Raw genomic sequence first — 13905 nt, 5'->3', positions numbered from 1 at the left:
CGTATATATTCAACATTACTCTTTAAAATGCCTGCTAATGTCCATAAAGTAGATTCTGCAAACATACTGCTTCTTAATAAGCTTAATACCGTCAATTTTTCCTCCACTTTTGGGACAGATAATTTTTCTTTTGGTTGAACACCAGATGAAGTCATCTGCTTGGTTTTAGGGGCCTTCTAGTATGAAAACTATGTTTCTTTAAATACCTCAACTGGTTTCTTTAAAAATACCTCTCTTTAAACAATCAACACTAGTCTATTTGAGTTCATGTTACTCATGAGTGTGATACAAACCCACCGGAACGTCTAAAAGCACACCTCTGATCCTATTATTTCTGTGCTCGAAAAACCTTTAGTGGCTCTCCATTGCCTATTAGAAGTCCCATTTCATTAGCCTGGCACTCAAAACTGTCGACGATCTGGCTTCAACTCACTTGTCTGATCCAGGTTCCATTCCAGGATGGAACGTCTGCCGTTCCCCACACACGCTTTGCATATTCGTCTCCATCCACATTTTCTCTGACAGTGGTCCCACTGCCTGCAATGCCTGAGTCTCCATCTCCGCTGGGCTCAACCATTCTTCAATGACCCCTCACATGCTATCTCTCCTAAGATTCCTTCACAGAGTTTTCTCCTCCAACTCTGCCTGGCCATACCCTATTTTTTCCTTTGAACTGCAATTGATCTTCATTTGTACAGTTTTTATAGCAAGTACCATTTTCTGTCCATAATTGTCATTTCTATTTATGTTTTTGTGAGACTATAAACACTTTATGGGCAGGGTTAGTTCTTGAGTCTTCTTTATATTTTTATAATCTTTCACCACCATCTCTAGCTTCAAGCACACAGTCAGTTCTCGCCAGGTTTTAATGAATAAATAAGTAAAATAATGTAGCTTCCCAACCCCTCCTCATGCAGAAGAGTTTCACCCAACGTGCTCTAGTCTGACAGTGCTCCAGAAGGTAGGACCCACGGCTGGAAGAAAGCAGCAAACTCTTCTTCATCCCAGCAGAGACTCCCTCAGGCAATGAATGAACCCAACTGGAAGGCAGATGGGCCAGAAAATATATGCAAATGGTCAAGCTCTTTACTCCTTCTTTAAGAGCAAAATAAACATTCGATTTGCTTTTTTAAAAAAAAGACATTGGAAATTATCAATACAATGGCTTTTTCATAGAAGGCTTCAGGAAATGCCCAGGTCTGTCATTGGAGGTGGAGACATTTTGTTTCCATTGTGTAGAAAAGAGACTGATGAGGTCTCATAAGCAATCCCACATACCTACTGTTTTAAAGAATCAGAATATTTTTCAGTGCATCTCAAGTTCTGTGGGACTCTTTAATAATGGAGAGAAAACCCTAGCCTGCCTCCCCCCTTGTTTTTAACTCAAGGCTGAAGGACGCTCTGATTCCAGGAGTTCACTGGATATAACAGCCCATTAAATCTTTTCTGATTCATACTCCAAGCCCCAGAAATACAAATCTAGCTCTGCTCAGATGAGCAGTAAGATTTTAAAGGTAGGTCAGTGGGTTGCAGAATGGGAAATGTAATATTTTTAAGGACAGTCTGGGGGTTGGGGACAATAGGAAATTTGAGTGTGTCTTACATCTTTCAAGGGATAAGGTATTTTAATCTTTATTATGGACATGCAGAAAATGTAATCTGCCCCCAGCGACAGACGGAGTTTGACAGTGAATTTACACCCTCAGTGTTGACTTTAGACTGATCAGGGAAAATGACTGCCCCTCGCTCTTGTAAAATCTTAATGTACCATGAGAACTGCACAGCGTTGCCTGATGTACAGTGTTCAGATTTGTCTTGCTTTATTGAATCATGAAAAGTGGCTTCTAGGAGGGAAGTTTTTGGTTTTTTGTTTTTGGGGTTTTTTGTTTTTGGTTTTGTTTTTGGTTTTGTTTTCTGCACAATTACTCAGGTGGCTTTTCCTGTTTCTCCTCTCCCTCCTGGACTTGGGTCCTGTAATTACTATCGCAGAGAGCTGGAAGGATGCCTGCTCTTCCCGCACGGTCTCCTCTGCTCGGCCTCCTGCGGTTTTAGGTTTTTTTTCCGCTTTTCTCTTTCTGGCCCCGCCTCCTCCGCGCACCCCGTAGCTAGCAGCTAGACAGCTGTGTTCAATCAGAAACCACTTACAACTCCAAACGATTCAAAAGGGAAACTTCGGCGTGAAGTGCAGCCGGGCTCGAGCTCTCTCCAGCTTTCTTTCCTTCCCCGGAACCCGAGGAGCGGATCTTCCTCGCCCCGCCGCCCGGGTTTCTTCGGCCCCTCGTCGAAGCCCTGTAGGTTGCGGGATCCTGCTGGGAGGTGCCCTCCAGCCTGGTCATGCGGGGTGGCGAGGAACTGTAGGAGTGGCGACGCGGCGCCGAGGGTGGCACTGCCCCGGGACCCGGCGGTGGGCGCGCGCGGGCGGGTCCCCGCGCCGGCTCGGCCGCTGCAGCAGCTGCGAGCGCGCCACGCCACTCAGCCTCCTGCAGCAATGGCTCATCCGTGAAACGCCAGCCGGCTCTGTTCGTTTTGGGAGTGTTTGCATCCTCCTTCGTTTGGGCTTCACCACTGTCCTGGGTGAAAATGGCTGTCTAGACTAAAATGTACCCGAAGGGACCAAGCAGTGGATAGCGAGCCCGTTAAAGCCAACTCACAAGCTCCGAGACCTGGAGGAGGAGGAGCTCGGCTCTGAAAAGTGCAGTCATGAATTCTGGAGTTGCCATGAAATATGGAAACGACTCCTCGGCGGAGCTGAGTGAGGTAAGAAACAGCTGAGGTCGGGAGCTCTGGTTTCGTAGGCATTTGCTTTTCGAAAACCCCCTCCTCCCTCCAGATCTCCTCCAGCCCTACACCCCACCCGCCTCGTGCTCCCAGTCTGGAGGCAGCGCAATTAAAGATTAATAGATTTTCTGGATCTTGTTTTAACTTGTAGTGTACTCAGGAAATGACCTGAACTGGCTTGGTATTTCAGTCTGAAACGTAATGGCTTAAAAAAGAAGCAATCTCTCACCACGCCGCGAAGGCGTTTTTCTCTCCGCACTCTTAGTCCCCTGTCCTTTCCCACCCCTTCCCCCCAATTTATGTACAACATTCCTTTTCGTATTCGCAAAATACACGGGGATCCCAACTGAGCTTAAGGTGATGGTAACCAATTTGGTGGAGCTGGCAAGCTCATTAGATTATTAAATCTACCACTTGGATCCCACGTGTGATGTGTTTGGTTAAATTCAGGCAAGGTGGTCTCTCCGCCGCAGAGATAAATGACCCGCGCTGGGGAGGAAAGTGGGGAGGAAACACATCAAAGCCGCTTAGAACTTTTATTTCCTGCCCGGTACTGGACTTCTGAGTCTTTGAGGCGAGCGCATTTGCAATTCCTGGCTCTTAACTGTAATATATCCACTTGAGTGTTTGAAACGAGCTTTGAAATTAAGCTACATCAAACGGTATGCAAATATTGAATGGTAAAATGCTCAAAGTCACCTTTTTTGATGACTTTAAGGATGTCTTGGGCACATCCCCCACCTCCACCCCCAAGGTTTTGAATACCTGAAAAGTAGTGAAGGGATGCTCAGAAGAGAGGAGAAAGTCTGTGTGATTGGTGTCTACAGCTGGAGGCGCAATGGCTGTGGCGTTTCCAGTTAGCACCATCACTGAGCCATTTCTGGGGGCAAAAGTAGAATAGTCTGTGCTTCTTGAGTATGGCTAGAGAGAGGAAAAGGAGACCAGTGAAAAACAGCCTGAAGGCAGATAGAGGTGATGTAAGATTACTAACTGAAGGGAAAGGGAAGGAATAGAGCCCTCACTGAGAGGAGAGGGCTGGTGTCAGGGAACAGAGGGGGTTGTAGATGGGAAACCTGAATAGGTCCGCAGCTGATACCCAGCAGTGAATGCTGTTGGCCCCTGCCAGGTGCTCTAAGTGTCTGCTGCTGTGCTGTCCCTGTTCTGGTTTGGAATAGCTTTTAAGGTGTTGGCCCAGTGAGGTAGAAGCATTTCCTAACCCCTTCCTTTTCCCTGTGATGTAGGAGGCTGGAGAGAGGCTGAGAGTGAGGGCTTAATTTAAAAATGGGAGGTGGAGGAAGAGGCTCCAAGACCTAAGTGATTTTTATTTTATTTTTTTGCCAATTTTACATGCAGGGAGAGGTTCCAGATCTAAAACAGAACCCAGGACCCTGCTCCACAACTAATGCTGTTTAAGGAGAGCCTTCGCAGGTCATTTAAAAATCAAAAACTAAAGACGTACATCTTGCAGATAGTCTTGACCAGGCCCTTCACATTATTTCTCTGTGGCAGCTTTCACACTGAAACCTGAAGTGTGCTGTACAGTTACCTTTGTTTAAAAGCAATCACAGATTTAGGACAAAGGTGGCTAGAACACTGAATAGAGAGAGAGAGGGGTTCTGGGTTGACTTTAATGGTATTGGCATAGTCAATGATGGCATTAGATGAACCCAGAGTATCTATGAAACTCAGGTGGGATGTTGTGGGGACAGAGTCCCAGAGAGCAGTTTCCAGGCTCTCCGCCTCACATGGAAAGTTGCTGGCTCGGGTAATAGATGGCCATCAGCTGTGACTAGTTGGCCATCCGCTGTTACCAGTTAGCCATTAGCCAGTGATATAACTGCCATGGCTACCTTGGTTGGTTGGTTGGTTAGTTGGCTGGCTGGCTGGCAGAGAAGCGGATGGCAGATTATGGCTAGCAAGTGCGGTTAGCAAGTGGATTATAGTTAGCAAGGGGTTGGTTGGCAGAAAAGCGCAGATTGCAGCTAGCAAGTGAGGTGAGTTGGTTGTCAGAGAAGCAGACGGCGGATTGAGGATCGTGTGGCTCCTGCTTCCTGTATCTCCAACCCAGCTGCCAGCGAAAATATAGTGGTATGACTCCCCTACCTATGGCTCCGTGGGTGTTCCTTTTGACCTCAATATATCCTGAGTTCTTATGTGGGGAGCGGGAGTGTCATGCAGGGTCTCTGGTCCTGCTCGTGGCATAAGAACACAGGATATGGTGAGGCCAAAAAGGAACACCAACAGAGCCATGAATGGGGGGTTCATACCACTGTAGTCTCGGTGGCAGCTGGGTTGGAGACACAGGAAGTAGGATCAACATGATCTGTAGCCTGAAGTCTGCTTCTTTGCCAACCAACCCCACTTGCTAACTGCAACCCTCGCTTGCTAGCTTAGCCAGTTATATCAGTTATAGCAGTTATATCAGTGGCTAATGGCTAACCGGTAACAGCTGATGACCAACTAGTCACAGCTGATGGCCATCCAATCACAGTTGATGGCCATCTACTACCCGAGCCAGCACCTTTCCATGTGAGGCCAAGAGCCTGGAAACTGCTCTCTGGGACTCTGTCCCCACAGGGAGCTGAGACCCTGCATGACACAGGTAGAACTCTTCCATTCTGTGCCTAGTTGCATCCACTCCTTAGAAAACTTGTATCCAAATAAAAGACTTGAGGATGCCTCACGGCCCCTGAATTAGTTGGAACAATAATATTTTAGCATCACAAGACATAGTTTTGTCCCTAAGGAAACAAACAAATTTCTGCCCCATATCTTTAATCAAAATTTCTTTCCTTTTCCTCAGTGTGTGCTCATTCATTCCTTTCCTTCTTTTTTAGGCTCAGTAATTTAATTGCCCAGCCATGCCCCCAATCCTAATTTTCCTGCAGATTTGAGTAATTGCAATAGACTGTAAGGGTAGTTATTTTAGCTTTTGTACATATTTTAAATTAGAGTATATGTAAAGAAAGTTTATAAGGCAAGGGGGGGCCATGTGTATGCTTCATACGTAGTGGACACTGAATCTCAGTTCAATTTGTCATAGGCAATAGTTGTACCAAATCTTCTGTAATATCTACAGATCAGTATTTATATGGATCCATAGATCTGAATACAATTCATTTGTATTTCTCACATGAGGTATCTGGTACAAAGGGGAGTTCCTTCTTTTCACTGTAATTTGTCTCCTAAACACTGGTTTTGCTTTAACGGCTTAGGGGGCAAAGTTGCCACCTTCTTTTGAGAGTTGGTTTCTCCTCCTCACCTGGAAGCAGAGCTAATAAAAACCCTTAAGGGCCCCCTTAATGCCAGGTCTTTTATTGCCCAGGAGACAACACCGTCTGGAGGTCACCGTGGGGTCAGATTCAGCCTGATGTTCACCAGGCATTTCAGGGGCAGGAAAACCTGAAAGGGCCCGGCATTATCCTGAGTATTATACACAAGACGCCTCTCTCATTGGTGTTGACTAGTGAGTTTACCTCTTCTACAAGCGTCCTCTAGCTACAGGAGTCCTTGACTCTTTGGCAGTAATGTTGACTCTGACTTCATAACCTCCTGAAGAAGGAGGAGTGACTTAAATCCATTTCTAGTTGTAATCTGTGGGTCCTGTTCACGCGCGCCTCAAGCTTTGCTCAACAACTGAAGTGTTGCCTCTGCCTGCGTGCTCCAGCAAGGTTTGATTACAAGAGAGGCAAGAGGGGCTGGGTGTGAGGGATCCGTGAGGACACAGCGGGGTGTTGGGCATGACATATTTTGCATGTGTGAGAACTCTAAGACAGAAAAACAGGAAATTCATGAATGTGTTCCTCTTCTGTCTTTCGTTTGAACAATAGCTGCTTAAGATCCTGTGAGATGATATAGGAGATAATAAAACTGCCTCTACCTATGGACATTCAAAATATTTTCATTTATCTACGACCACAAATGGCTTAGGTCAAGTCTGAACACTTTAGCCAAAGCAAACTAATCCTTAGTATTAACAACGGTGGTGCAAAAGGAAAATTTGGGAAGCATGAATTGACGGTGCTTTTTTCTTGGTTATTAGCTGTCCCTATCAAAGACTCAAGGATGTTTTTCCTTTTCTAATGTGAGGTTAAAGAAGGACTTCAACATCAGCCAAATCAAAAGTACTTAGAAAATGAAATGGTTGACTTGCAGTCTCCGTCCACCACAGTCAAGAAGTTGAGTGGACACACAGTCAGCAGCATTAGATTAAATTCTCCCAAACCTTGTCAAGGGAAGCCTCGTAAATCTTCTTCCTCATCTCCGTGGGTTTTCAGTTAGCAATTAGTTCTATTTGTCTTGGTAAAACCTGTGGGACCAGTATGTAGTTTAACCCTGTTTCGCTATCACAATCACACCTCTAGGTAATTCTAGAGTAATTCAGACTTGGGGAGGAAGATGTCGTAAGGTGCAGCATTATCAGAGTACGACTTGAATTGACTCATCTTTACAGAATAGCTGTCTACTGGGTGTGCTTGTCTGATAGCTACCTATTATGTAGTAAAATAAAAATTTATCTTTAAGAGTTTGTTCTTTCCTGGCAATCATGAAAGCCTTTGGGAATGAAAAAAAATATTCTTTCCTAACTCAAATAATAATTTTCCCAAAGCAGTTCACTTACATTCTTTGCCTTTTAAACAATGAACAGGTAAAATTCTCCCGTCACTGTTTACTTTTTAACCTTCATTGCCTCTGGAAATTATATTTCCCTATCTTTCGCTGTATCTCTTTATTCAAAGCCTCTTTCATAAGATTATTCCAGTCCTGAATAATTCCAGTCCTCTTTCAGCAGGCTATAGAGGCAACTCCCTACTTGCACCTTTTACTTGTTGGGTAGCTACTGAAATCCCCCATCTTCATTGATAATCTGATTAAGAAGTAGATTTATGTGGGAGAAAATTGCTCTCTAGATAGATTATCGTGTCTGACTATCTCTAAGTGGTCATCTCACTGATGCACTTACTTTTCTTCATCAAGTTACAAAATGTAGAAGGGCCTGTGAGATCACCTAGTATTCCCACACCCCTTTATACTTCTGTATTCTCCTCTGTCTGTACAGAATCCCACTTCATTGTAATGGTTGTCTCATGTCTGTTTTAGTCACAAACTATAAGTTTCAGAAGGGCAGTGTCAAGACCCGTCACAGAGACTGGCACGTAGTAGGTGTTCTATGAATGTCTGATGAATGAACACCTTGCCTCTTTTCTCCCTTTCCCTTTATATAAATATGGAATTTGAGGAACTGATTTAAGTGCTTGTTCGGAAAAAGGCATGTGTCTGTGACTGGAGCTAGAAGATCCACTTCCAAAATGCCTCCATCACATGGCAGACCGATGCTGGCTGTCGACTGGGAGATCACCTCAGTTCTCTTGCACTTGGGCTTGGCCATGTGGCTGCTTGGGTGTCCTCTCTGCATGGCAACTGGGTTCCAAGGAGGGGGAGGTGGAAGCTGACAGTTGTTTTTAAAATACAGGACTGAAACTGGCACTGTGTCACTTCTCTGTGTCCTATTGATTAGAATAGCTAAATACTTAGTCCAGATTCAAAGGGGTGAAGAAATAGATCCCAGCTCTTAAAGGGGGATGCGACAAAGCATTTGCAACTATATTTAATCTACTGCAGAGGCCACAAAATTGCAGAGCCTTGTCTAAAACCCTGGTCTCTTAATTCCCAATGCCTGGCAACAGCTTCTTTGTTTTGTCTTTTAGCTGTTAATTCAGTGGTTTGTAATAGCTAACAGTTTTCTGAGCATTTCCTAGGTATTGACGTGCTTCATTGTCAAAAAACCCAATGGGATACTTTCTGTTACGCCCATGTTACAGGTGCAGAAATTGAGGCATAAAGATTACACAGATGATAAATGGTGGAGCCTGGGTAGTCTTTCTCCCAAGGCCTCCATTTCTACAGGGTTTTTTCTTTCATTTGTTTCTGCTACTCTCAGCTTTTGATCACATGCTCCTAGGAGAGAGTATTCTATTTAATAAGCCTGTTTGACTTGATTTGTACTGTAATCTCTATGCAATCCCCAGATAAAGGTTTTTGATAAAAATGAAATGGATGTGATTTTAAAAATGCGGTGGCTGCCATCACCTTCAAGTGGCTGAGGAATTCTAGGCATTCCAGAGCCCTGAAAGCAGATTTATAAATAACGGTGATCCACACCCTGGAGGACCTTCCTTCTGTTCCTGTTTACTGTAAGGGAGTTCGGGGCACCCAGACCTCTGTTCCACTGCCTGTGCACTCAGAGGCATGTGAGGGATTCTTGCTATATTTGAGGCACCGTGCTGGCAGGAGAATAAGCCTTCCTCTGTCACAGGAATTAGGGTCTCCCACCCCTGCTAGGGCTCTAGGCTCTTAACTACAGTTGGCTCAATCACAACGGGGCTGCAGAGTGCTGAGGTTGGTGACGAAAGCCAGGGAACCCAATGAAGTTGGCCAGGGCTACGGCAGCAGCGAGAGGCCAGGTCCTGAGGAAGCACGTGTGGAGTGTGGCAATGACGCCAGGGGTCAAGTCCAGCCAACAAGGGGAAGTAGATCAAGTGTGGCTGGAACCAGGTGGTAGTCAAAGGGACCAAAAGGAGAACTGTGCTGTAAGAGGAGGAGGATAAGCAAAGATCAGGCAGGTGATCAGGAACCAAGATGGCCATAGACCTGAAAAGCAGAGAGGGAGCTTTGATTCTGAGGAAGTGCTTTGTCCAATCGGGAAGTTGTAAAATTAATCTCAAGACTTTTGCATATGAAGGTAGTGCTTACAGGACTGTGGCTATCAGATTTGAGGTGCCAGAACTTTGAGTGGGGGCACCTGTCTAGAGTAGGAAAGGTGATGGTAAACTCAAGGGTGCTGTTTTAGAACTTTTTTTTTTTTAAAGTGTGTTTTTCCAGGACCCATCAGCTCCAAGTTAAGTAGTTGTTTCAATCTAGTTGTAGAGGGCGCAGCTCACAGTGGCCCATGCGGGGATCGAACCAGCCACCTTGTTGTTAAGAGAACTGCACTCTAACCAACTGAGCTAACCGGCTGCCCCAAGGGTGCTGTTTCAATAGCTACCTGAAACTCATTTACCCAATGCAAGTCATGTGGATAGCTTTATCTGAAGTGCGACTAACTAGAAGGTAAAACCTGCATTTATAGCGCCATTAAAAAGTTGTTGATGAGCAAAGATTTCAAATTTTGTTTTTTATCAAAGGAATGAAATTTCAGAAAGCCGAGATTACATTTTAACTAATCTCTGGTTTCTGGGAAAGAGGTTTGCGTTGGTGAGATTGCAAAACCAGACAGGCCAAAAAGGACTTAGAAAATTGATAATAGTTAGAATGTGGATTATATATATATATTTATTTTTATTTATTTATTTTTTTTACATCAGCAAGGGGATGTCATGGCAGAGATAAATTATATGCAGTTATTTTCTGGAACTCCTTCCCCCAACCACACTCAGGTCCCTAGCAGTGGTATCTTTTACTCTTGAAAGAAACAAGGAGAGAATAACCTGCATTACACAGGTAAACGGTTCGGTTTACAGACTAAATATTTACTGGGAGCACAGTGCTGCCCTCATTTTGTTTTCCTGGTAAATGTCCCTTTTCTCTTGCTGACCAGAAACAGCAAAAGTAATACATAGGGGAAAGAGGACACCTTTTGGAAGGTTTCCATCATTATAAGGAGTGACTAAGATTGTAAAGCACTTTATATATGTAAATCTTTCAAGATATCTCTTATACTTGGCAAAGAGGTTAAAACTTGAGAAAGTTTTGAGGGGAAAAGAAATCCAGTATTAGCAGCTGTTGGTTCTACTGGCCAGGCAAAAAGCTATAGATTAGAGTTTGTTCACTTTGTAAATGAGTAGCCAAAGCTCGTTGGGTGGGGGAAATTGTGTGGTGAAAACTCCTTGATACTTTGGTTGGTGGGATATTTTGAAGCCAGTCCCTCATCATGAACTTTGATCAGTGCTTTGAACGCATGACAAGACGTATGGGGCCAGAGGTGGAAATGCATCTTAAACCAAAAGTTGTAGTGTTTAATTACCTGAGAACAAAGTTTCATGAAACCTCAGTGTGTGTGCATACACGCCAGTTAAGAACTCCAGCTGGATTGTGAGAAATAGTGAAGCAGTTGTCAAGGGAAGAATGCCAACACGGAAAAATATTGCGTGGCAATTAGGAAAGCAGTGAAGTCCTCTGGTTGGTTGCATGGTACGAGTGGGAGTAATGGCTTGTCCCTGTTTCCTATGGGTTGTATGGACTTGTCCATGGAATATGTGGCACATGTATGACTACTTGTTTCTGCCTGGGCCCCTTCCTGCCTCCCAGGTTACTTGTTCTTTCTTTCATCTCTGTTCAGAACACTTACTGTAATGATTCCCCAGCCTCGCTGGGAGACCATGAGATCTTTGAAGGCGGGGACAGAGCAAAACCCATCACTATATTGCCGGCACCTAGTCAATATGTGACATAGAAGGGCATCAACAAACTTCAAAGTTACATGTTTGGACCAAACCCCAGTTGCCATGTTAGTGTGACAGATGGATTGTCCACTTTTATATTTTGGTTAAAGGGAACATTTGAGGGACCGCAGTTTGGTTACTGTTACTGTAACTTACTCCCCATTCCCCGTTTGTGTATTCATTCAACAAATATTGTGTGCCTTCTACATGCCAGCTACTGTTCTTAGGTGTGGGCCTACAGACACCAGCAAAACTGATATAGTCCCAACTGTTTTATGGACCCTACATCCTAGAGGGAAACAGATGAGATGTATGTCCAGTTGTAGTACGTGCTAGAAAGAAAAACACAGGAAATGAAGGAACGAGGGATGCTATTCTAGTGATCAGGGAAGGCCTGTCTGCAGGAATCTTTGATTTGAGACCAGAATGAAATGAGGGATAGAGCCATGCAGAGATGGGGGGTGATCATTTCAGACAGAGAGAACGGGGCCAAGGTGCAGAGGCCAGAGCGTGCTTACTGTGGTTAAGCAAGGAGGTGACGTGGCCGGAAGTGCAGTGAGCAAGGGACGAGTGGAAAGAGATGAGAGCTGAGAAAACAGATCGGGCTGGATCCCCTACGGCCTCAGGAGCTATGGGAAAGAATCTCGATTTCTCGGGAATATTTTGAACATACACCTGAGATATTTTTTATCCTAATCTACCGGGGGTGCCAAAAAAATATACACATTTTAAGAGATGTTCTTTATGGATTACTTTTTGAAGTTGAGTTGAATTACAGTAGCAACGTGTAGTATGACGTTCGCTCAAAAGAGGGTGTTACTCAAATAGATGCCAGCGTCCTTCATTGTATTACAATTTTAATGCAGTTTTTTCCTTTCTTAAAATGTGTATGCATTTTTTTGGCACCCTCTCTCTATATGTTTTATTGTGGGGCAGGGTAGGGGCGATATCGGGAAGAGGAGGGACTAGCAAAGAAAAGGCCAGAAAGGTTTTGTCCCAAAAACCTATTAAAGAAAGTCTTTTCAGAAGACAGGAGAAGGATCCTCATAAAATGCTTCCCCTTTTGCTCCACTCACTCCCTTAAAGCCTGTGCGTATTCCCAAACTTTCAAATTATTGTATTTTCTCCAATCAGAAATAATTGTTATATTCCATACAAATAAACTATAATAATTTTTGTGTATCTTCAGTATATTTGAGTTCATTCTTCCCTTAAAAAGGAATGCTTTAAAGAAGTAAATGGCATGGACACTGGCCAAGAATGATTTAGAAACTGCCTTTCCTTGATGTATGGTTCAGTGGGGATGGATGACGATCGTATAGAATATAGGTGGGTCCGAATTAGAAAAACTGGGATCGACTTTCTACTGTCATTTGGACCAATTTCCTTCAATTATATAAATCACCAACTTTATTTTCATGAACGTTTGTATCAGTTTATTGACTGATAACAAATATAGCTTCAAGAATCCTGAGATGCTGACACTTTTTTCATGTTGAAAAGCTCTTTGGCAGTTGGACGATGACCAGAAAGTTGCCTGGTAAGCATGGGATTGGATAAAGAAGATGTTTCTGTTGGGAGGTGCCATTAGGTCTATCTTTGATTTGAGATTTGCATGACTATTTTCATGACTGATGAGGAAACTGAGACCTGCATAAGGCTGGCTAGTGACAGAGGAGGAAGGTAGAACCCAGATTTTTTTTTTTTAACTCCCAGGGATATGTTTTCCTCTTCTGCCTCAACTTCGTCTGTTTATATATCACAGGATTTGCTTTAAAGCATGTGTTGTGTAATATTCTGTAATTATGAAAGAGGAAAGTCTAGTCTAATTTTTCGGGAAATTTTGTCTGCATTCGACATTACCATCAATCACACTATACAATAACTAGAAGAATTTGTGTTTAGCTCTAACTATGATTTTGGGGTGTATTGTATTTGTCTGCTCTCACTGGGTTTTTACAGCCTAGTAGGTATAAAAAATACAAAAGGGCAGTTTCATTTTTGGGGTTGGGGGAATAATGACATGGGTTTACTGTTTGGCTGTTTTGCCAACCGCTGTGTGTTGATGGTACATGACTGGATCAGCCCTCTTATTCTTTTTTTTATTTTCTAATTGTGGTGAAATAGACATAACACAAATTTTACCATTTTAACCATTTTTAAGTGTACAGGTCTATGGCATTAAGTACATTTACATTGTGGTGCAACCTTTATTACCTTCCTTCCATCTACAGCACTTTTTCATCTTCCCAACTAAAATTCCGTACCCGTTAAATACTAGCACCCAGTTAGTTCCCTTTCTCTCCCCTGCCCCAGGCAACATCTATTCTACTTTCTGTCCCTCTATGAATTTGACTAATTTTGTTATTTCAGATAAGTGGAATCATACCATATTTGTTCTTTTGTGACAGGTTTATTTCCCTTAGTGTAATGTCTTCAGGGTTAATTGATGTGGTAGCATGTGTCAGAATTTTCTTCCTTTTTAAGGATGAATGATATTCCGTTATATGTATATATCACATTCTGTTGATCCATTCATCAGTTGGTGGACACTTGGGTTTCCTCCACCTTTCGGCTGTTGTGACTCATGCTGCTGTGAACATGGGTGTACAAAGATCTGTCTGAGTCCCTGCTTTCACTTCTTTGGGGTATATACCCAGAATTGGAATTGCTAGAGCATATGATA

The 13905-nt window shown here is 43.6% G+C and overlaps 1 protein-coding gene across 3 annotated transcripts in view; it reads left to right on the top strand.

Moving 5' to 3' along the window:
• MCC (MCC regulator of Wnt signaling pathway) overlaps positions 1–13905 on the top strand; it is a 379018-nt gene that overhangs the window by 125302 nt on the left and 239811 nt on the right. Inside the window, exon 1 of one of the 3 annotated variants that reach the window (XM_019727798.3) lies at positions 2125–2757. The exons of the other annotated variants lie outside the window; for them this stretch is intronic. Coding sequence (XP_019583357.1) covers positions 2701–2757 — 57 coding nt within the window. The 5' untranslated portion in view covers positions 2125–2700. Of the gene's footprint in view, positions 1–2124; positions 2758–13905 lie in introns of those variants that run through there. 3 annotated transcript variants of the gene reach the window in all.

The sequence above is a fragment of the Rhinolophus sinicus genome, chromosome 3 (assembly GCF_057876585.1).
Source record: "Rhinolophus sinicus isolate RSI-liver-muscle chromosome 3, RSI-T2T, whole genome shotgun sequence".
Taxonomy (NCBI): domain Eukaryota; kingdom Metazoa; phylum Chordata; class Mammalia; order Chiroptera; family Rhinolophidae; genus Rhinolophus; species Rhinolophus sinicus.
The sequence above is the reverse complement of the archived record's forward strand: the minus strand, read 5'-3'. Positions and strand labels throughout refer to the sequence as shown.